Source organism: Ranitomeya variabilis, chromosome 3, assembly GCF_051348905.1.
Source record: "Ranitomeya variabilis isolate aRanVar5 chromosome 3, aRanVar5.hap1, whole genome shotgun sequence".
Classification (NCBI taxonomy): Eukaryota; Metazoa; Chordata; class Amphibia; order Anura; family Dendrobatidae; genus Ranitomeya; species Ranitomeya variabilis.
This window is the reverse complement of record NC_135234.1, coordinates 72,713,330-72,737,373: the sequence shown is the minus strand read 5'-3', so window position 1 is coordinate 72,737,373 and position 24,044 is coordinate 72,713,330. Positions and strand designations below refer to the sequence as shown.

Genomic DNA, 24,044 nt, shown 5'->3' with positions numbered 1-24,044 from the left:
AACAGCGGGGGGGCGCACAGGGGGTGGGGGGGCGTACAGGGGGTGGGGGGGCGGCGGACACATAGATCTTTATTTTAAACACTATTATTCATATTTTCTCTGCAGCAAACGCTGCTGCAGGGAACATATGAATCGCGGCTTCAGCACGATGCAGGGTACCACACGCGTGGGTACCACACGCTCCGTGTGGTACCCACTCGCCATACGGGCGGCACACGTGTGCCGCACGTATGGCCTACGTGAGTTCCCAGGCACACGGACACGGATAACTCCGGTACCGATTTATTCCAGTACCGGAATTATCTGGACGTGTGGGACAGCCCTTACTCAGGTAACATGGGATTTGGGTAAAGCTCAATACACGACACATCCATGTTCGTTCCAGGATGATATGTGACACACTGCAGTCAGGACTGTACAGTACTGCGATATAATAAATCCAGTGGAGTATGCAGTGTTGATAAATGCGGCCATATAAGAATACAGGGCTTCTGCTTATGGTATCTATGTATATCGGCCATTTCCTACAGCGCCAAATGACCATTTAAAAACTCTAATTACTCCAGTCCCGTTGTCTATCTTACTCTTATAAATGGCAGATCCCTGTGCTCAGCGCCTGATCATGATGTGCATAGAGATATTCTCTGGTAGCGGCAATGTACATAATATGGATAATAGTCTCCATTTACAACTGTATGAAATCAGAAGCATATAGAGATCCCCGTGCACCAGCAGCCCTAGGTTACATTCCCATGATGAGCTTTTGTAAGTTTTTTACGCTGTGTATTTTTAAAAAAATTCAAGTAACCTATTTTACTTAATGGGTGCAGAAATTCTGCAACATCAAAAACTCACCAAAATCTCATCGTGGAATCAAATCCTAGGCCGCACTCACACATGCAGTATTTGGTCAGTATTTTACCTCAGTATTTGTAACCCAAAACCAGGAGTGGAACAAATAGGGGAAAAATATAATAGAAACACGTCACCACTTCTGTATTTATCACCCACTCCTGGTTTTGCTTACAAATACTGAGGTAAAATACTGACCAAATACTGAACGTGTGAACGTGGACTGATACATCTGCATCAGCCCTAAAAATCAGAAACCTTTAACAGTGATGAATGTGCAATAATATGGGACAAATAGTTTCCTATCATGAAGTATACCAGATGATGGTAATAGGGAGGACAAGTCTTGCAGTACGTTTTGGTCACTTTACACAGAGTTCTACAGTACATGAGACATGGTTTGATATCCTGACATAATCATAAGGCTTCTTAAGGCTAGCAGCAGCATTTACTATAAGTCATCCTCGGAGTCCTGATCTGTCTGCCGTGACTTTAGTAATTCCAACTCCATCGACTGCGCGGATTTCAGCTTTGTATTAACCACCCTGGGAAGAGTGAAGAGATCACAGGTTATAAAAAGAGAACACAACTATCATCAACACTAAAATCTATTCATCTACAATCCTGAGTGCTGAGAGAGAAGTCCAATAAAGTTGTAAGGCGCCAAAACCTATGTGTGCTGCTGACATGGACGCGCTGTGCTGACACATTTTTGCGTCTGGACTTGGTATAAAGTTACATGGAAGAGCTGTTGTTTTGACACAAGAAATCTAACCCACTGGATCTCATGTAACTTGCGTGCCCCAGTGCAACCACATTTTCTTTCATTATGTAGCATCGCCATGACACAATCTTCAGCTGGGTGATAGGCATCGGGGATAAAAACCGAAGAGTAGACACAGCCTTAGGGCTCATACCCATTTGCGAGAAAAAAAAACGGTCCGATATCCAGACTGAAAAAACAGACGAGTGCTATGCAAGTGTAATGCAATTTCCGTGCGATTTTTCCACAGAACATCCGTATGACATGCGTATGCAATGCGATTTTAACATGAGGTTTTACATACAGCAGTTCTCTGCATGTAAAAGCTCATATTAAAATCGCACTGTAAAATACAACTGTACACATCGTTTTAAAGCAAAATAATCTTCAAAACATATATATTTATTAGATAGATAGATTAAAAGCCGGCAGATGCTGTGTACAGTATAGACTAGAATAGGTTAGAATAGAATAGATGGAATATATACACAAAGTATAGGTGTATGTATATATATATATATATATATATATATATATACAGACACACATATATACACAGCTCAAAAAAATAAAGGGAACACTAAAATCCCACGTCCTAGATATCACTGAATGAAATATTCCAGTTGTAAATCTTTATTCATTACATAGTGGAATGTGTTGAGAACAATAAAACCTAAAAATTATCAATATAAATCACAACTAATATCCCACAGAGGTCTGGAGTTGGAATGATGCTCAAGATCAAAGTGGAAAAGAAGTTACAGGCTGATCCAACATCAGTGGAAAGGCCTCAAGACAAGGAAATGATGCTCAGTAGTGTGTGTGGCCTCCAAGTGCCTGTATGACCTCCCTACAATGCCTGGGCATGCTCCTCATGAGGCGGCGGATGGTCTCCTGAGGGATCTCCTCCCAGACCTGGACTAAAGCATCCGCCAACTCCTGGACAGTCAGTGGTGCAACGTGACGTTGGTGGATGGTGCGAGACATGATGTCCCAGATGTGTTCAATTGGATTCAGGTCTGGGGAATGGGCGGGCTAGTCCATAGCTTGAATGCCTTCATCTTGCAGGAACTACTGACACACTCCAGCCACATGAGCTGTGGCATTGTACTGCATTAGGAGGAACCCAGGGCCAACCGCACCAGCATATTGTCTTACAAGGGGTCTGAGGATCTCATCTCGGTACCTAATGGCAGTCAGGCTACCTCTGGCAAGCACATGGAGGGCTGTGCGGCACTCCAAAGAAATGCCACCCCACACCATTACTGACCCACTGCCAAACTGGTCATGCTGAAGGATGTTGCAGGCAGCAGATCGCTCTCCACGGCATCTCCAGACTCTGTCATGTCTGTCACATGTGCTCAGTGGGAAACTGTTTTCATTTGTTAAGAGCAAAGGGCACCAGTGGCGAATTTGCCAATCCTGGTGTTCTGTGGCAAATGCCAAGCATCCTGCATGGTGTTGGGCTGTGAGCACAACCCCCATCTGTGAACGTCGGGCACTCAGATCATTCTCATGGAGTCGGTTTCTAACCGTTTTTGCAGACACATGCACATTTGTGGCCTGCTGGAGGTCATTTTGCAGGGCTCTGGCAGTGCTCCTCCTGTTCCTCCTTGCACAAAGGCTGAGGTAGTGGTCCTGCTGCTGGGTTATTGCCCTCCTCCGGCCCCCTCCACAGCTCCTGGTGTACTGGCCTGTCTCCTGGTAGCGCCTCCAGCCTCTGGACACTACTCTGGCATACACAGCAAACCTTCTTGCCACAGCTCACATTGATGTGCCATCCTGGATGAGCTGCACTACCTGAGCCACTTGTGTGAGTTGTAGAGTGCGTCTCATGCTACCACAAGTGTGAAAGCACAACCAACATTCAAAAATGACCAAAACATCAGCCAGAAAGCATTTGTACTGAGATGTGGTCTGTGGTCCCCACCTGTAAAACCACTCCTTTATTGAGTGTGTCTTGATAATTGCCAATAATTTCCATCTGTTGTCTATTCCATTTGCACAACAGCATGTGAAATTGATTGTCAAACAGTGTTGCTTCCTAAGTGGACAGTTTGATTTCACAGAAGTTTGATTTACTTGGAGTTATATTCTGTTGCTTATGTGCTCCCTTTATTTTTTTGAGCAGTGTATATATCTTTATATTTCATAGAGAAATAGCAGAATAGCCGATAATTCATTTGTCGGCTTCTGTACAATCATTGCAGAAGTCGACAGGATAGGAGACAGTAAACCCTTGCAGAACAATTAGATTTATGTATGTCAGTGACTAATACTGTTAGTAGTATGTGTGTGTAAAATTTGTGACCTGTATGTATTTAATAAGCCAGTGACTGAGGGCAGATATTAATAGCCTAGAGAGGGACCATGGTTATTGGCCCCCCCAGCTAAAAACATCTGCCCCCAGCCACCCCATAAAAGGCACATCTGTAAGATGCGCCAATTCCGGCACTTAGGCTCTCTCTTCCCACTGCCCTATAGCAGTGGCATATGGGGTAATAAGGGGTTAATATCACCTTTGTATTGCAAGGTGACATTAAGCTGACTTAGTAATGGAGAGGTGTCAATAAGACACCTATCCATTACTAATCCTAAAGTTTGTAAAGGGTTAAATAAACACACACACATGCAGAATAAAGTCTTTTAATGAAATAAAACACTAAACATTGTTTGACCATGTTATTGTACTGGTAATCCAAGCGAAGCCATCAATCTCCTGTAAAAAAATGAAAACATAACAAACCACAAATATACCCATACCTGTCCGGTGTACAGTCAGTCCCACGCAGTAATCCATATCTAGGGGAATGTAGTTTACAACCTAGAGCGCTGCTAATGCGACCGCTCCCGGCTGTAAACTACTGGGGAATGAATGAAATCCTTGGAGAGGAGCTTCAGTGACTAGCGGTGACGTCACCGAAGCTACGTTCCCTGCCGGCATGAACTCATATGAACTCTTCAGCATGGGAAAATTAGCTGGCATTTTTGTCCTGTAGTGGTAGCAAGTGGGATGATAGTTGGGGGGTTGATGTCACCTTTGTATTGTCAGGTGACATCAAGCCCCGAGGTTAGTAATGGAGAGGCGTCATTAAGACATCCCCATTACTAACCCCATAGTGATATTGTAAGAAAACACAGACACACAGAAAAAAAGTCCTTTAATTGAAAGAATGACTCAGACTCCTTTAATAATCTTAATCAAACCATACTTACGACCTCGCCCATTTCCCCGATGCCCTCGTCATCTGCAAGAGGTTAAAAAAACAAACAACAATATTCCTCACCTTTCCGCAAAGATGCTTTTCCCATGACGCTCGCGCTGACGTTACATAGGTGAAGTGAGTTCATTGGCCGCAAACTCGCAGGACCTGTCTGACAGCACCGCGTGCAGGAGAACTTTCCCATGCTCGTGGTGCCGTCACATAGGTAATGGGAGTTCACAGAGAGACACTGAGCACACAGTGCTCAGTTTCTCTGCAGGATGACAGGCTGCATGGTCACACAGGCTGAGAGCTGATGTTTTTAGCCTGGGGGGGCCAGTATCCATGGCCCCTTCCTAGACTATTATTATCAGCCCGCAGCAGTCTGCATAGCCTTTACTGGTTATTAATTATATGGGGACCCTACGTCATTTTCTTTTGGGGTCCCCCATTTTAACAGCCAGTAAAGGCTAAGTATACAGCTTTGAGCTGATATTAATAGCCTGGGAAGCTCCATGGGTATTGCCCCCTTCCCAGGCTATAAACATTGGCTTTCCCTCTGCTGGTTACGAAAATTGTGCAGCAATCGGCTTTCCCTCTGCTGGTTACGAAAATTGTGCGGGAGCCCACGCCATTTTTTTCCAATAAATAATCTTTTATTAATTAAATACATGTACAGTATGCTGCACACATGCTGTACTAATTATATTTGTCACAGACATCTATAGATCTATCTATTCTATTTGTTTCCTGTCGGCTCCTGCTGTGATTTTGCAGTACACGGCAGATGAACTTCTATCAATCTATGCAATATAAATACATATAAATATATGTATGTGTCAATGACATCTATCTATATACAGTACAGAGCAAAAGTTTGGACACACCTCATTTAAAGATTTTTCTGTATTTTCATGACTATGAAAATTGTACATTCACACTGAAGGCATCAAAACTATGAATTAACACATGTGGAATTATATACTTAACAAAAAAGTGTGAAACAACTGAAAATATGTCTTATATTCTAGGTTCTTCAAAGTAGCCACCTTTTGCTTTGATGACTGCTTTGCACACTCTTGGCATTCTCTTGATGAGCTTCAAGAGGTAGTCACAGGAAATGGTCTTCCAACAATCTTGAAGGAGTTCCCAGAGATGCTTAGCACTTGTTGGCCCTTTTGCCTTCACTCTGTGGTCCAGCTCACCCCAAACCATCTCGATTGGGTTCAGGTCTGGTGACTGTGGAGGCCAGGTCATCTGGTGTAGCACCCCATCACTCTCCTTCTTGGTCAAATAGCCCTTACACAGCCTGGAGGTGTGTTTGGGGTCATTGTCCTGCTGAAAAATAAATGATGGTCCAACTAAATGCAAACTGGATGGAATAGCATGCTGCTGCAAGATGCTGTGGTAGCCATGCTGGTTCAGTATGCCTTCAATTTTGAATAAACCCCCAACAGTGTCACCAGCAAAGCACCCCCACAGCATCACACCTCTTCTCCATGCTTCACGGTGGGAACCAGGCATGTAGAGTCCATCCGTTCACCTTTTCTGCGTCGCACAATGACACGGTGGTTGGAACCAAAGATCTCAAATTTGAACTCATCAGACCAAAGCACAGATTTCCACTGGTCTAATGTCCATTCCTTGTGTTCTGTAGCCCAAACAAGTCTCTTCTGCTTGTTTCCTGTCCTTAGCAGTGGTTTCCTAGCAGCTATTTTACCATGAAGGCCTGCTGCACAAAGTCTCCTCTTAACAGTTGTTGTAGAGATGTGTCTGCTGCTAGAACTCTGTGTGGCATTGACCAGGTCTCTAATCTGAGCTGCTGTTAACCTGCGATTTCTGAGGCTGGTGACTCGGATAAACTTTCCTCAGCAGCAGAGGTGACTCTTGGTCTTCCTTTCCTGGGGCGGTCCTCATGTGAGCCAGTTTCTTTGTAGCGCTTCATGGTTTGTGCAACTGAACTTGGGGACACTTTCAAAGTTTTCCCAATTTTTCAGACTGACTGACCTTCATTTCTTAAAGTAATGATGGCCAGCTGTGTATCCACCAGACTTCTGCACAACACAACTGATGGTCCCAACCCCATTTATAAGGCAAGAAATCTCACTTATTAAACCTGAAAGGGCACACCTGTAAAGTGAAAACCATTTCTGGTGATTACCTCTAGAAGCTCATCAAGAGAATGCCAAGAGTGTACAAAGCAGTCATCAAAGCAAAAGGTGGCTACTTTGAAGAACCTAGAATATAAGACATATTTTCAGTTGTTTCACACTCTTTTGTTAAGTATATAATTCCACATGTGTTAGTTCATAGTTTTGATGCCTTCAGTGTGAATGTACAATTTTCATAGTCATGAAAATACAGAAAAATCTTTAAATGAGAAGGTGTGTCCAGACTTTTGCTCTGCACTGTATGCATTCTTTGTGAATATATCTATTCTACCTATTCCATTCTAACCTGTCACGCTGTGATTATACTGTCACATGAATTGCCGGCTTTTATTCTATCTATTATATATATACACAGTGGGTACGGAAAGTATTCAGACCCCTTTGAATTTTTCACTCTGTTTCATTGAAGCCATTTGGTAATTTCAAAAAAGTTTTTTTTTTTTTCTCATTAACGTACACGCTGCACCCCATCTTCACTGAAGAAAAACAAATGTAGAAAATTTGATGCATCCAATATTCGGACCGCACTCAACCATGCAACTCAATGAGTGGGTGGAGACCAGTGGACTGCACTCGGATCTTGAGTGCAGTCTGATTTCCGTGAACTGACACAATGGAGAATATAGAGAATTTTTTCTTTCCACTTGTCCTCAACAGAGAAAATCGGATCATACTGTAATCAAAAACTGATCGGTGTGATTAGCATAATCGCAACAATTCTCTCAGATGAGAGAAAATACAGTCCACATGGATGAGAAATCGACGGTCCAACTATTTAGTTCTCAAGGATTTGTAAGAAATTCGTTACAAAAATAAACCTCCGAGTGTGTCCATGTAAAGGACATAAACTTTGGGCCCATAACTTGGCAGAAATAATCCCATTATAATCTCATCTCCCTTATACGGCTGTGTAGCCGAGCAGAACACACAGCTCAGGTGTCTGGATCACAAGCACAATATCAGCGCCTGGCTGTTATAGACTTGTTCTACCCCAACCTGAACTCAACCTTATTAATTTAATGATCACTTCACATCAGAGGTTAAATCCTCTGATGAAGTCCCCAAGGATGCGGCTTTGTATACTTGATTGGATTGTGACTCCTGGTGAAGGATGTGCTGAGTTTTGCAATCCTAATTAATTACTTTTACTAATTGCACTGTGCACTATTTTTTGCACAATTGATATATGCTCTTCCCTAGTGTAATAGCTGCCTGCTTCTGTGAGTTTCCATCACAGCGCTGAGAAACTTCTCCATGGGTCAAGCACGTAGCTCAGTTCAAAAAATTAACACAGAACATTGAAATTAATAAGACAAAAGTGGGCCTATTTGTCAGTCCACACACTTTTCTTCAAGCCCCTATCAAACACTATGTTAACATGACCATATAAGAAAAAATCTGATTTTCCTCCAATGTTTCATCTGTATGGCATTAAAGGGGTTGTCCACTACTCAGACAACATCTTCTCAGTCCCTATGTTTCCCCCTTTTAAAATAATAACACTCATACTCACCTTGGGATCCCAAACATCTGGAGAAAGACAGAGCAGCACTTCCTCTGGATGTAAGCGATTTGTCATAAGGCGAGGAGAGTGATTGGTGGCACGGTTAGTGAGATGTTACCCAATCACCGGGAAAGCTGGCACCAGAGGTGTTATTGTAAAAAGGGGGAAACATATGGATTGAGAAGACATTGTCTGAGTAGTGGAAAACCCCTTTAAATTTTCAAATACAACCAAATACAGTTTCCTAGGGTAATAACGGCAATGATTTAGTACAAATTATAAGCTATACAGGTGAACCGTAGGGGTTCCAATTTTTTGGGCACAGCCATAGACTTGAATAAGTCAGTCATTCAGCCCATGTGAAAAAAACTGACAGCCTGAGTGAATGACATTGTTCCGAGTGCTGGTTGTGTGAGGTCAGTGTATTTTTACCAACGGTATTTGGACCAAAAAATATGGTCGTGTGAATCTACCCAAAACATGATTGCTGAAATCTTGTGAGAAAACCATCTGCTACTAATCACTGCCTACTAAGCTGAGCAACCGATGGAGGGGAGGCTGCACTAAAAGGGTAGTGCGTAGCTTGTATGGACCTCCATTACAGCCAGAGCTGTGGGGGGAGGCTCCTGCTGCAGCAGACTGTCTCACAGCCACTGACCTATTTCTGAGAATAGTGACGAGGGGGCACGGGAAGGCAAGAACAGAAAAACAAAATTTATAACAAATACTTTACAGTGCAATATGAGATGGAGGGAACATAATAATGATACAATAGTTAGTGTATGCTTTACTTTGCCCCTGATCATAAATAGGGTACAATAACCATTTTTCTGCTCTACATTTGTGATATGCTGAATCTAATATTCCACAAAGGAGTGACACAATGATACTCACCACGTTATAACACCGTAATTCACACCAACAATGAGGAGTGCAAAGGCGTAGTGCCAACAGTAACACATTGTAATGAACATGATGTTACCGTGATCGTTCTGGTTCCACTCAGGTCCCCCTCCGGGGGGAAACAGCACAAACGCAATCTGCAAGGGATTCAATATATTATTTTACTTTATTTGTCGCTATAGAACTATAATCATTTATTCACAGTTCTAATAAATTAGAGAAGACTAGTAGTGATGAGCGAGCATGCTCACCCTCGACCGCACATCGAGGTGCTCAGGTTGGTGTTCGAGCGCCATGCTCGAGTCCTTACCCCGCATGCAGGGATTGCCATGTTGGCTACAGCATTACCGTCTATGGCATGCAATCCATACATGTCTATTGGCTGTCTAACAGCCATGGAACATGCGGGGTGGGGACTTGAGCACCCATGATACTTGATGCCCACCCGAGCATCCCTGTGCACAATCGAGGGGTGAGCATGCTCGCTCATCACTAAGGACCACATAGTCAGTATTCAGCTGTGTTCACACATCTGTGTCCGTTTTTATCTCGGAGATCACACTGACCCATCGAGTCAAGTGTGAATGTGGCCTATGTCCTATTCCCTCAAGCTTTCTAGATTTATGCTTGGCCATTGAAACCTATGGGGATCAAAGGAAAATGGATGAGACAGACTCTAGAGTTTAATTGTAGTTTCATCAGTTTTTTACTGATCTATTCTTAACAGTTAATGGAAAAAAACAAAAAAAATTCAGTCCACCTACTTTAGTGAAAAAAAAGGAAGCGAAAAAACAAACAAATGGAAGACACTAGGATGACAAGAGAAAAAAATAGATTTGTTTATCTCAGGTGGTAACGTACACATGTGTTATGATCCGGTGACCTAGGAGCAGCATGAGACTTTCTCTGGAGTAGGTGGAACCTGTACTGACCGCAAACCCTAAACTGACACCGCAACTAGAAGTAGCCGTGGGGTGTGCCTAACATACCCTAGACACCTCGACACAGCCGGAGGACTAAATACCCCTATAGATAGAAATGGGAATTCTATCTTGCCTCAGAGCAGAACCCCAAAGGATAGGCAGCCCCCCACAAATATTGACTGTGAGTAGGAGAGGATAGACACACGCAGGCAGAAAGCAGGATTTAGCAAAAGAGGCCACTCTAGCTAAATAGGAAAGGATAGGACAGAATACTAAGCGGTCAGTATTAAAACCCTAAAAATATCCACAGAAGATAATACAAAAATTCCACCATCTAACTAAAGACATGGAATGTATATCTGCATCTCCAGAGAATCCAACTTGACTGAAAAAATCCTAACACAGTCTAAGCTGGACAAGAAAAAACAATGAATAGCACTGAATAGTAAAGCACACAGCATGTGTGCTGCAAAAACAAAAATCAGACACTTATCTTTGCTGACTTGGCAGTAGGGCAGGAGGAACCAGACAGAGGTGCAAAACCTCCAAGAACAATGGACAACTGGCAAGGACTACTGAATCCTGCACACCTAAATATCCCAGTCAGAGCTGCAATCAGCAGAGACACCTGACCAAGATTGCAACCCAGGGACAACTGCATTACCACCAACAACCACCGGAGGGAACCTAAGAGCAGAATTCACAACACACATGGTGGTGAAATACGGCTGCATTCAGACATTACCTAATTGTAACAACCCTAGCTTACAAGCTGGGAAAAGGAACCTGGCAGATACTTGGTGCCCAAAATGTAGATCTGACTCTGAAAGGGTGTGGGATTTCAAAGAAAAACACAGTTTTAACTGCCGCCAGGGAGCGAGCGGTGCTGTAGGCCGGTCATACAGGCGGGTCCTCGGCAGCTTCTTCCCACCCGCTGACTGGCAGGTCTCTGTCATGGTGCGTTTATGCATCATGTATCACCAGGCAGGTTCCCTTTAAGTTCATGTTCTCTATTACACCAAATTAGTAAATCTGCCCCCCAGTGTCCTGTGGAAGTCCCTTGTGTAGTGGCTAATTGTAGCACCCCTGTGCAGAGAAGGTAGGCCTGCAGGCCATGTTCCCACACTGGGCTTATTGGTGAGTTTTTGCTGGTGCGGATTTTCTCCACCTATTAGTTAGGTTGCTTGCTTTTCTTTACATGCCTTTTTATCTTGTTTTTGACGCTGCGTTTTTTTTGTCTCTTGTTGGTTTGTCATGTTTTAAGTAAAGCCGCTTTGTTTTTGATACTATTTGGCTTTGCAAATCTTTATTGACATACTTAGGTGCGTTTTTGATGCGTTTCTGCTGCGGAAACGCACTAACAATACAGGTGTGTTTTTACTTGCAGATTTTCCCCATCTAATGCAAGTCTATCTGTGCATGCAGACTTATACAAAGAAAGCTGACAGCCACTGATCGGACCGCCCACTGGACTCTAAATCCCAAAAAGGGCAGAGGTTTTAGGGCTCGCTCACACTACTGATGTAATCAGATGAGTGGAATCCGTTAAAAAAAAAAAATCGGATGGCACTCGGCCCAATGTGAACCTATGGGGCAGCTCACTTCTGAGATTATTTTCTCGTGCCGATTCAGCATGCAAAAACAATTTCAGCATTGCATCCATGAATCAGATCGCACGTACCCATACAAGTCTATGGGTGCGTCAGAAACATCGGACTGCACTCGGATACCACCCGAGTGCAGTTGCGATTCCCACAGACGCCGGCAATGGAGGAGATGGAGAAATTACTTTCTCCGTCTCCTCTGCACCTGTGCTCTGATCATCACATGTGAGAGGATAGGAGCACAGAGCACTGACACAGAGCTGGAGCCGAGGGTCATTAGCATCTCACATCGGATGCCATACACTGGTGTGACTCCGGTCTTAAATAAATAAAACACAGATTATACTAAGTCTTTTCTCACAAGACTGCACAAGGAATTGACAAACTGCAGGTTTCTAAATTTACACCGCAGGTCAATTTCCACATAAATGTACTTAAATAAATGTATTTACTACTGATTTTAATACATACATTTATTTCTTTAAAACAGATTCAATGAGATCATAATTTATTTTGCTGGGCCTGTACTATTTGCAGACTTTTTGCATGCAATTCCCAGAGGAGAATCCTCACAAAAAAAAAAAAAAAGTGTGAATGCTGCCTTCAGCTGCACACTCTTCCAGAATTACAGCAGTTACTGCAAACACAACTGTGACCACATGAGGGCAGTAGAGCTCTACAATAACAGATATGTAAATAATATAATAACATTATAATTACTTTAATCATTGTACATTCATTTATACATTTGCTGCAGGACACCAGCTCAACAAAAACTGATAAAGCAAGATTTTCCGCCAAGCCTAAAACAAATTAAACAGCAGCATGGTGAAAGCAATTTGAAAAAAGACATCTACATATTATTCGGTGACACTGTGGTCTCTAAATTCTTGTTCCACCATTTCTATCCTATATAGCGGGGGTGCGTTCTCTAGTAGCCGACGTGAATGTAGGAGCAGAAAGTTTCATGCAAGTCTCCTGTAATATTTCCCATGTGTAGCTCCTCGCCTGTAGCTATAGGCTCCTCTTGAGACCCCCCTCCCCCCAAAAAAAGGAAAAAAGGGTAGATATACGTCGCACTATCCAATATTTGTGCACTTTATGGCACAGTGTTTAGGGGACAAGATGACAGTATTAGTTAGACACTAAGCCATATTTCGCTAGTATATGGCGGTATTATTTTATCTGAAGGGGGTTGTGCTGAAGAGTGTAGAGATGCTGCTGCACGCTGGGTGGGGCGGCTGCCTCCGCAACTATCTAATGCCCACCCAGCTGGTAATGGACAAATATCCGACCAATATACCTGGCCCAGCAGTGTCTATGGAAAGTTAAGACGCTGAAAACCCCATTAATATAGATCAGTCTTCCACTTCTCGCTTTGTGAATATCATTTTTGTTCCTTGACAGAAAAACAATCTTGAAACTAACAGAAATGTCCCAAACACCGACTGTCAGACCAGACAAGGACACCTTTGCCTTTTTGTGTGACAATTCTGCATAGCTAGGTTTAATTTTCTCAATAAAGTTGCATATCGGAACATTTTACTCCCCACCTTAATGTATGTATTTTAGAAACTTGTAACTATTCACATAGTGTAGCTTGAGGTGAGAAGTGACATGACTAGGTTTCCACAATTACTGGTACTATTCCTGTAGACAGCTCAGGAGTAAAGGTACCTTCACACGAAACGACTTTGTAACGATATCGCTAGCGATCCGTGACGTTGCAGCCAGGACGGCTAGCGATATCGTTTAGTTTGACACGCAGCAGCGATCAGGATCCTGCTGTGATGTCGCTGGTCGCTGAATAAAGTCCAGAACTTTATTTGGTCGTCCGATCGCCGTGTATCGTTGTGTTTGAAAGCAAAAGCAACGATACCAGCGATGTTTTACACTGGTAACCAGGGTAAACATCGGGTTGCTGAGCGCAGGGCCGCACTTAGTAACCCGATGTTTACCCTGGTTACCAGCGTAAAAGTAAAAAAAACAAACAGTACATGCTCACCTGCGGGTCCCCCAGCGTCTGCTTCCTGACACTGACTGAGCCCGGCCCTAAAGTGAAAGTGAAAGCACAGCGGTGACGTCACCGCTGTGCTGTTAGGGCCGGAGCTCAGTCAGTGTCAGGAAGCAGACGCTGGGGGACGCGCAGGTGAGCATGTACTGTTTGTTTTTTTTACTTTTACGCTGGTAACCAGGGTAAACATCGGGTTACTAAGCGCGGCCCTGCGCTTAGCCAACCCGATGTTTACCCTGGTTACCCGGGGACCTCGGCATCGTTGGTCGCTGGAGAGCGGTCTGTGTGACAGCTCTCCAGCGATCAAACAGCGACGCTGCAGCGATCGGCATCGCTGTCGCTATCGCTGCAGCGTCGCTTCGTGTGAAGGTACCTTAAGTCTGGTTACTAGGGATCTGTAGCTTAACAACTCCAGTCTTTTCAAGCCTGTCCATAGCAACCATAAGCCAAAAAGGGCTCAGGTTTCGCCTGCTCTTATGCCAGTCGAAGTACAGAAGGTAGTTGGTATGATTTGCATAAGGTTTAGTAAAGGACACATGCCTATTAATAAATGTGGTGCAAATCCCCCCAACTAGTTACTTAGGCTACGTTCACACTAGCGTTGTGCGCCGCTGCGTCGGCGACGCAACGCACAACGCACGCAAAAACGCGTCAAAACGCACGCAAAAACGCTGCGTTTTGCGACGCATGCGTCGGTTTTTGCCGAAAATCGGACGCAAGAAAAATGCAACTTGTTGCGTTTTCTTGGTCCGACGCTTGCGGCAAAAAAGACGCATGTGTCGCACAACGCAACAAAAAAAACGCATGCGTCCCCCATGTTAAGTATAGGGGCGCATGACGCATGCGTCGCCGCTGCGTCGCCGACGCAAACCCGACGCACATTAGCTTAACGCTAATGTGAACGTAGCCTTAGATAGTGGCATAACATAGCCCTTTCATAGGATATGTGGTCCAGAGGTTTGTCAGTACTGAACATCAGACCTGTTCACTTGACTTCCTGTGCTGCTACATTAGGCTTAAGGTACCGTCACACTAAACGATATCGCTAGCGATCCGTGACGTTGCAGCGTCCTGGCTAGCGATATCGTTTAGATTGACAGGCAGCAGCGATCAGGATCCTGCTGTGATATCGCTGGTCGTTGAACAAAGTTCAGAACTTTATTTGGTCGTCAGACCGGCGTGTATCGTCGTGTTTGACACCAAAAGCAACGATGCCAGCGATGTTTTACACTGGTAACCAGGGTAAACATCGGGTTACTAAGCGCAGGGCTGCGCTTAGTAACCCGATGTTTACCCTGGTTACCAGTGTAAAATGTAAAAAAAAAAACAGTACATACTCACCTTCGCATCGCCCGGCGTCCGCTTCCCACACTGACTGAGCGCCGTAAAGTGAAAGTACAGCACAGCGGTGACGTCACTGCTCTGCTGTTAGGGCCGGCGCTCAGTCAGTGCAGGAAGCGGACGCCGGGGGACGCGAATGTAAGTATGTGCTGTTTGTTTTTTTTACATTTTACGCTGGTAACCAGGGTAAACATCGGGTTACTAAGCGCGGCCCTGCGCTTAGCAACCCGATGTTTACCCTGGTTACCCGGGGACCTCGGCATCGTTGGTCGCTGGAGAGCGGTCTGTGTGACAGCTCTCCAGCGATCAAACAGCGACGCTGTAGCGATCGGCATCGTTGTCGCTATCGCTGCAGCGTCGCTTAAGGTACCTTCACATTAAGCGACGCTGCAGCGATAGCGACAACGATGCCGATCGCTGCAGCGTCGCTGTTTGATCGCTGGAGAGCTGTCACACAGACCGCTCTCCAGCGACTAACGATGCCGAGGTCCCCGGGTAACCAGGGTAAACATCGGGTTGCTAAGCGCAGGGCCGCGCTTAGTAACCCGATGTTTACCCTGGTTACCAGCGTAAAATGTAAAAAAAACAAACAGTACATACTTACATTCGCGTCCCCCGGCGTCCGCTTCCTGCACTGACTGAGCGCCGGCCCTAACAGCAGAGCAGTGACGTCACCGCTGTGCTGTACTTTCACTTTACGGCGCTCAGTCAGTGTGGGAAGCAGACGACGGGGGATGCGAAGGTGAGTATGTACTGTTTGTTTTTTTACATTTTACACTGGTAAACAGGGTAAACATTGGGTTACTAAGCGCGGCCCTGCGCTTAGTAACCCGATGTTTACCCTGGTTACCAGAGTAAAACATCGCTGGTATCGTTGCTTTTGGTGTCAAACACGACAATACACGCCGGTCTGACGACCAAATAAAGTTCTGAACTTTGTTCAACGACCAGCGATATCACAGCAGGATCCTGATCGCTGCTGCGTGTCAAACTAAACGATATCGCTAGCCAGGACGCTGCAACGTCATGGATCGCTAGCGATATCGTTTAGTGTGACGGTACCTTTAATGTGAAGGTACCTTTAGGGTACCGTCACACTCAGCAACTTTGCAAAGAGAACGACAACGATCCGTGACGTTGCAGCGTCCTGGATAGCGATCTCGTTGTGTTTGACACGCAGCAGCGATCTGGATCCCGCTGTGCCATCGCTGGTCGGAGCTAGAAGTCCAGGACTTTATTTCCTCGCCAGGTCGGCGTGTATCATCATGTTTGACAGCAAAAACAACGATGCCAGCAATGAGCATAGGGGGCATTGCAGCGTCTCCTTCTAGCCAGTCGGTACACTCCGGCTGTTTGACATGGAGCTAACAACCAGCGAGAACGAGAAGTGAGTCGCCGTTACGTCACAGGATCGCTCCTGCATCGTTCTGGAGCTGCTGTGTTTGACGTCTCTACAGCGACCTAACAGCGACGCTCCAGCGATCTAGTTTAGGTCGGCTCGTTGTCCATATCGCCGCAGCGTCTCTGAGTGTGACGGTACCTTAAGAGTGGTGTTTCTGGTGCTGCATTCATGTACTGACTGTGTTTCTGGTGCTGCACTTACATAGTGACGATGGTTCTGGTGCTGCACTTACATACTGACGGTGGTTCTGGTGCTGCACTTACATACTGATGGTGTTTCTGGTGCTGCACTCACGTACTGACGGCGGTTTAGGTGCTGCACTAATGTGCTGACAGTGGTTCTGGTGCTGCACTCATGTACTGACGGTGGTTCTGGTGCTGCATTAATGTGCTGACATTGGTTATGATCTTCTACACATGTAGCAATCCATAACATACTTAATGACTATGCTAAAACTAAAAAAATCCTCAAAACATAAAGATTTAAGATTATGAGAAAGATTTGGCGAGTTTCTGCTCCACAAAACTTAGCGTGTGCTCACACTGATTTTTTTTTTTAGCAGAAACTTTCCAAATTCTCTTTAAATGCTCAATACTTGGTTCTGGTGATGTATTAATGCACTGATGGTGGTTCTGGTGATGTATTTATGCAAGTACCCCTTCAAAAATGTTTACATCCTGTGGGATTGGTTCAGCATGACAATCCTTGAGCCAACAAATGTTGTGCACCCCTGGCTTACACGGTGGGCAAGAAGCTGCCCCTTTTAGGCAATATGACTGTCACAGACACGTGCCCTGTTCGGGACCTAGCCCTGTGATCCATACTGGAGAGCCAGTGTGTAAGTGCAGCTGCTTATTGGAAATGTCTCCATATAGAGCAGTAGGAAGTATATTGAGACACGATTGGGGGGAGCTTACCAAGATTGGCATTTTGTTTGCCAGTCAAAAACAGAAGTCATCTGGCGTAAGAAGAGACACTTTTTAAACAAAAAAGTTACAAGCCACTAAATAAATGTTGGCACCTTTTGGGTGATGCGTACAACACAAACTAAGCTGGTTATAGATTTCCATGATCTAATTTCAGGCATAAATTATATGAAGTGAAGTCTCCCGTACCATTGGCCAATGCCCCTCCCGCTCACCGTTCCCACTTTTAGAAAGCAGCACAAATTAGAATAATGCTGCAAATGTTTTCAGAAAAGAGGCATGAATCAAAACTTCAGGATCTTCACCTACCTGCCAGAACCAGCTGCCTTGTAAGATACATAGGCTTGACCTGAACAATTCAAGTATAATGTTACCCCGGAAAAAGACCTCCAGAAAGATGCACAACGCTCCCCCGAAAACTGCAAATAAGAGGAGCACGTGAATGTGCATATCGAGCTCCTGCCGGCCGTGAACATGGTAATAAAAGAGGAATCCTGAAAGAGAGAACATTGTCACCATTAGTACGTAGAGACTGTGATGCAATGTATCGCAGCAATACCGGAGTGATGAATACCTTCCACGAAGACGGCGATGGCCAGCATCAGTCTGTCCATAGCTACAGGAACAGCTTTGGTGGTGTGCGTGATGATATCTACCACCCCTGAGATGCCATAGAAGAAGTACATGGTGGAGTGCTGCCAGTTCATTAGATGGCTCCACTGCTTCTCCTCTTGGTCGTACAATCTGAGATGAGGCCCGTCTGGCACAAACTGCTCCGCTAACATCCCTGGGAGAAACGCATGATAGAAATTAGCAGCTTCACATGAGGAAAACCACATGGTCCAAGTGCTGCACTACTTTATAATATGCTGATAGCGCAGCAACGAGATCAGACGTCAGATAGTGCGGGAACTGAGAACACGCCGGTGGACACAGACAGAAGAGGCCCCTGTGCAAGGACAATATATGGGCTCCCTGCAGCCCAAAAGCTCCTCATGATGCACAATTCCACCTGCTTTGGAGGTAGAAGTGGCCCCTGCACCTCTTGGGCCCCTGTACAGAGTACACCCCTATGATAACATGTCTCACAGTACACAACAATTCACTACATTTTATGCAGGTCAATATGGTGACTGCAATAAATGAACAAAGGGATCAGACGATACCAAACCCACAGGTGGTGTCCAACGGCCCCACAACATTATAGCTAATATCTCAGTTTGACCTTCAAAAAATACACAGTCATTTGCCACCAGGTGTGAGCGAGGTTTTGGCCACCTTACCTGCAATAGAGGTCAGCTCACAGCCTTTTCTCCTGACCTCTCCATGCACATGAATGTAAGGCTTGGCCAAGCATGCGGGTGTAATCAGTGGGGAAGATGATGCTAGACACCCCGTGCAGCAATTTATTTCTCTTATACATCAGATAGTTCAATGGACCCACCGAAAGTAGCAGGTTCGGAACAATTTGCTCTAATGTGAAAGGGTTTGAGCTAAATGTGTAAGTTATAATATAATTTGTTCATTGAATCCCGAGATCAGGACTCTGCAGAATCCCATCTGACGAGAGCGGAGGTCGGTCATACCCACTTCTGTTCATTGTCTAGGGGACTGTCAGAGATAGCGGAGCTTTACCTATAGCAGTACTATGCAGTATAGAAGGCAAATAGACATTAAAAGATTGTGTATATACCGTATTTTACGCTTTGTAAGACGCACTTTATTTCCCCCAAATTTGGGGGGGAAATGTGGGTGCGTCTAACAAAGCGGATATACCGCTTACCATTACAGGCTGGGATGAGGGGGTGTCCGCCGCTGCTACCGCCCGCCGCCGCTGCTACCGCCCGCCGCCGCTGTCGCCCGCCGCCGCTGCCGGGGTTGTCCGCTGCTGCCCCGGGTGATGCTGGAGGCTCCGGTGCTGCGGGGGGCTCTGGCGACATTTTGTGAAAGACCAGAGCCCCCCGGCAGTTCGTCCATGCGTTCTAGTATGACTGACTCCTGGAAAATGGCCGCCGGAATCTCGGGAGATGAGATTTCAGCACTGAGATCTCATCTCTCGAGATTCCGGCGGCCATTTTCCCGGAGTCAGTCATACAGGAACGCATGGACGAACTGCTGGGGGCTCTGGTCTTTCACAAAATGTTGCCAGAGCCCCCCGCAGCACCGGAGACAGCCCTGGAGACAGCCCTGCAGCACCAGAGCCCCCTGCAGCACCAGAGCCCCCTGCAGCACCAGAGCCCCCTGCAGCACCCCTCATCCCAGCCTGCAGCACAGCAGCCCCCATGCAGCACCGAAGCCCCCCTGCAGACCCCATCATCCCAGCCTGCAGCAATGCTCCACTCCTGCCTCAAGCAACGACCCTGGGACCCTGATCCACCGCAGCCACAACCCCTGGTAAGCAATAAGACGCATGGATTATAAGAAGCCCCCTCAATTTATTAAAAAAAGTTTTTTCCTATTTTTCTCCTCAAAATTTGGGGTGCGTCTTATAATCCGGAGCGTCTTACAAAGCGAAAAATACGGTAAATACAGCTCTGGAAAAAATTAAGACACCCACACATCAAAACCCTGTCATGGGCAGCACAATCTCCAGACCTGAACCCCAGTGAAAACCTCTGGAATGTAATCAAGAGGATGATGGATAGTCACAAGCCATCAAACAAAGAAGAACTGCTTACATTTTTGCGCCATAAGCAGTGTGAAAGGCTGGTGGAATGCATGCCAAGATGCATGAAAGCTGTGATTAAAAATCCTGGTTATTCCACAAAATATTGATTTCTGGACTCTTCCTGAGTTAAAACATTAGTATTGTTGTTTCTAAATGATTATGAACTTGTTTTCTTTGCATTATTTGAGGTCTGAAAGCACTGTTGTTGTTTTTTATTTTGACCATTTCTCCTTTTCAGAAACAAATACAAAATGTATTGCTTGGAAATTCAGAGACATGTTGTCAGAAGTTTATAGACTAAAAGAACAATTTACATTTTACTCAAAAATATCCCTATAAAGAGAAAGATCAGACAAACTGAACATTTTGCAGTGGTCTCTTCATTTTTGCCAGAGCTGTAATATACATGAACAATTTGGAGCAGCCCTCTGCAACTAATGAATACATGAATTCCACTATTGCTGCATATACTGTACTATATATATGCATTTGCATTCAGCAAAACTACAGCATTTGATACATTCCTCCCCAAACGTCCCTAAGGCCTCTTTCACATTTCCGTCGGTACGGGGCCGTCGCAAACCGTCGGCCCGATGTACCGACGGACGTTGTGCAAAATTGTGCACAACGTGGGCAGCAGATGCAGTTTTCCGACGCATCCGCTGCCCATTCTGAAGTCCCAGGAGGAGGGGGCGGAGTTCCAGCCGCGCATGCGCGGTTGGAAATGGCGGATCCGACGGATGAAAAAACATTCCCTTGAACGTTTTTTCGTCACGACGGTCCGCAAAAACACGATGCATCCGTTGCACTACATACGCGACGTGTGGCCATCCGTCGCAATCCGTCGTCAATAAAAGTCTATGGCAAAAAAAACGCCTGCGGGCACATTTGCAGGATCCGTTTTTTTACCAAAACGACGGATTGCAACGGATGGCAAAAAACGGAAGTGTGAAAGAGGCCTAAGCCTTTCTAACAGCATTCATGTCAAGAGTTTTTGATGGTGTTTTTTTTATTTTGTAACCCCCTAAAAGATGCATTTGAGAAAGTACCGTATATACTTGAGTATAAGCCGACCTGAGTATAAGCCGAGCCCCCTAATTTTGCCACAAAAAACTGGGAAAACTTAATGACTCGAGTATAAGCCTAGGGTGGAAAATGCAGCAGCTACCGGTAAATTTCAAAAGTAAAAATAGATACCAGTAAAAGTAAAATTAATTGAGACATCAGTAGGTTAAGTGGTTTTGAATCCATATTGAATCAGGAGCCCCATATAATGCTCCATAAAGTTTGATGGGCCACATTAGATGCTCTATATTAAAATATGCCCCATATAATCCTGCATAAACGGTAATAAGTGCCCCATAAGATGCTCCATAGAGATATTTGCCCTATATAGTGCTGCACAATCGTTATGGCCCCATACAGATGATCCGTACAGTCACTGCCCCATATGCTTTTGCTGCGATAAAAAAATAAATAAATAACATACTCACCTCTCTTCGCTCAGGACCCCCGGCACTTTCAATATTTACCTGCTCCTCGTGCGGCTCCATCTTCAGCACTGACGTTCAGCAGAGGGCGCGCACTGACTACGTCACCGCGCCCTCTGACCTGAGCGTCACAGCCAGAGGACGCTGATGACGGAGCCGCACCGGAACGAGGAGCGGTAAATATCGCGCAGCGCTGCACAGCGCTGTATACTCACCTACTGCTGGCGCTGTGCAGTCCCTGCTTCTTCCAGCGCTGCATCTTCTTCCTGTATTGAGCAGTCACATGGTACCGCTCATTACCGAAATGAATATGCGGCTCCACCTCTATGGGAGGTGGAGCCGCATATTCATTACTGTAATGAGCGGGACCATGTGACCGCTCAGTACAGGAAGAATATGGAGCTCTGGAAGAAGCAGGGACGCGCAGGGACCGCGCCAGCAGTAGGTGAGTATAATTAGATAGCCCCCGCCCCCCCTCCCCTGCCGACCCCCGGATATGACTCGAGTATAAGCCGAGAGGGGGACTTTCAGCCCAAAAAAATGGGCTGAAAATCTCGGCTTATACTCGAGTATATACGGTAGTTACATGTGTAAAATCTGTTCGCATTAAAAAAAAATTAAAAATAAATAAAAAAACAAAGCAAAAAAAGTTCAAATTGTATCATGAGGAAGTCATCAAAGATGGTGTTTCATGCGCCAGTCTGAAAAAAATAATCATCTCATTGAGATGGATGCATCCTAACACATTTGGTGAAGGCTAAGTAGACAGCTGTGAGCTGGTATTAATAGTCTGGGAAGCTCCATGTTTATTACCTAATTCTCAGACTATAAACATCAGCGCCCAGCTGTTGGCTTTCCCTCAGCTGGCTAAGAAAAATATGAGGGACCCCACACCATTTTTTTCTTTTATTCTATCTTTATAGCTATTCCATTCTGATGGTTTATGTTGTGAATTTACTGTACTTTGCTGATGAAATGTTTGTTTTCCTATAAGATGGGTGAGTAAAAATTGCACGGCACACACTTGATCCTAGAGATTTTTTTCCTCGCACCCATTGACTTGCATTCGTGATTGTGATCTGAAATTCGCATCCACTTGCAGCATGATGGGTTTTTTTTGTTTAATCAGATTGAACTCGTCTGATTTATTAGCTCATGTGAGAGAGCCCTTTGAGTTTTTGACCTCGGATTTTTAGCCAAATCCAGGATTGGAATAATCAGAGGAAAAGTATAATAGAAACACGTCATCACTTCTGTCTTTTTCACCCACTCCTGGTTTTGGCTTACAAATACTGATGTAAAATACTGACCAGACACTGATTCACACGCCAGTGAGGACGGACTAGGCCGCAGGCCTTTAAGAGAGGACAACATGACAGGGTTGAATGGGCCTATAGGGAGTGAGCAGAAAGGTGGGGGCGATAATGTGGAGGGAGGAGAGGATATTATTTGAATCGGGGCTTACGGATTGGTTGGGAGGCGAAATGGGCAGGAAGGAGGGGGCGACAGGGGGGGGTTGATTATAAAAGGGGGCACCCATCTTAGAGGAGCAACCATTTTGGTGCCCCTCTGAACAAGATAGCAAGCTCCCACCCACCCTCCCTTTTTGAATGAGGTAATTACTGGATTGGGACAAAGGTTGGGGACCTTAGTGTCAGGTTTTTTGGAGAGATTAGCAAGGGTTGGATCCGTTGCGCTACAGGTGAGGTAGGTATGCTTCGTCGCGGCAGCAGGGCGGGGGGGAAGAGGTCCTCGAAGTTGGTGGCGCTAAGAAATGGCGGCTTGGAGGGGGGGGGGGATTTGTGAGATCCTGGACTCCCCCTGGTGTGGCTTAGAGAATGAAATGGTAATTGGTAGTTATACAGTCGAGAAGACTGGGGCCGTGGGATTCTGACAGATATTGGCCGGGCGAGTCTTTAAGCGTCTCTGAGCTGGTGCCTAGCGGCTAGAGGCAAGGACACGACCTGGAGGCCAAATTATGGAAATTGGATATGAGTTGTTGATTCTTGGGGCTTCGAGGACCGCCTTCCCTGGGGATTTAATGTTAAGAAATTAAACTGTTATGTTTGAATGTTAATAAAAAGGCTGCTGTGGCCAATTTATCCAAACGAACGTTTGATGTGTAATTATTAGGGTATGGGTTAAAAGAGTGTGGGGAGCAAGTAGTCGGAAGGAATTAAGGTTAATGGTCAATGGTAAGTGAAACTCATGGGCATAATGAATACCCAATGTCAAGTATTTGGTCAGTATTTTTCATCAGTGTTTGTATGCCACCTGTTC

At 45.2% G+C, this 24,044-nt stretch overlaps 1 protein-coding gene across 1 annotated transcript in view; it reads right to left on the bottom strand.

Annotated features, from left to right (window-relative positions):
- Window positions 1-143: 143 nt before the first annotated feature.
- The window catches only part of TMEM45A (transmembrane protein 45A), a 45,750-nt gene continuing 21,849 nt past the window's right edge, over window positions 144-24,044 (bottom strand). The window contains exons 3-6 of the mRNA XM_077294154.1: window positions 18,181-18,393; window positions 17,916-18,100; window positions 9,388-9,533; window positions 144-1,397 (exon numbers count right to left, since the gene is read on the bottom strand). Of these exons, the coding sequence (XP_077150269.1) occupies window positions 1,304-1,397; window positions 9,388-9,533; window positions 17,916-18,100; window positions 18,181-18,393 (638 nt within the window). The 3' untranslated portion in view covers window positions 144-1,303. The remainder of the gene's footprint in view (window positions 1,398-9,387; window positions 9,534-17,915; window positions 18,101-18,180; window positions 18,394-24,044) is intronic.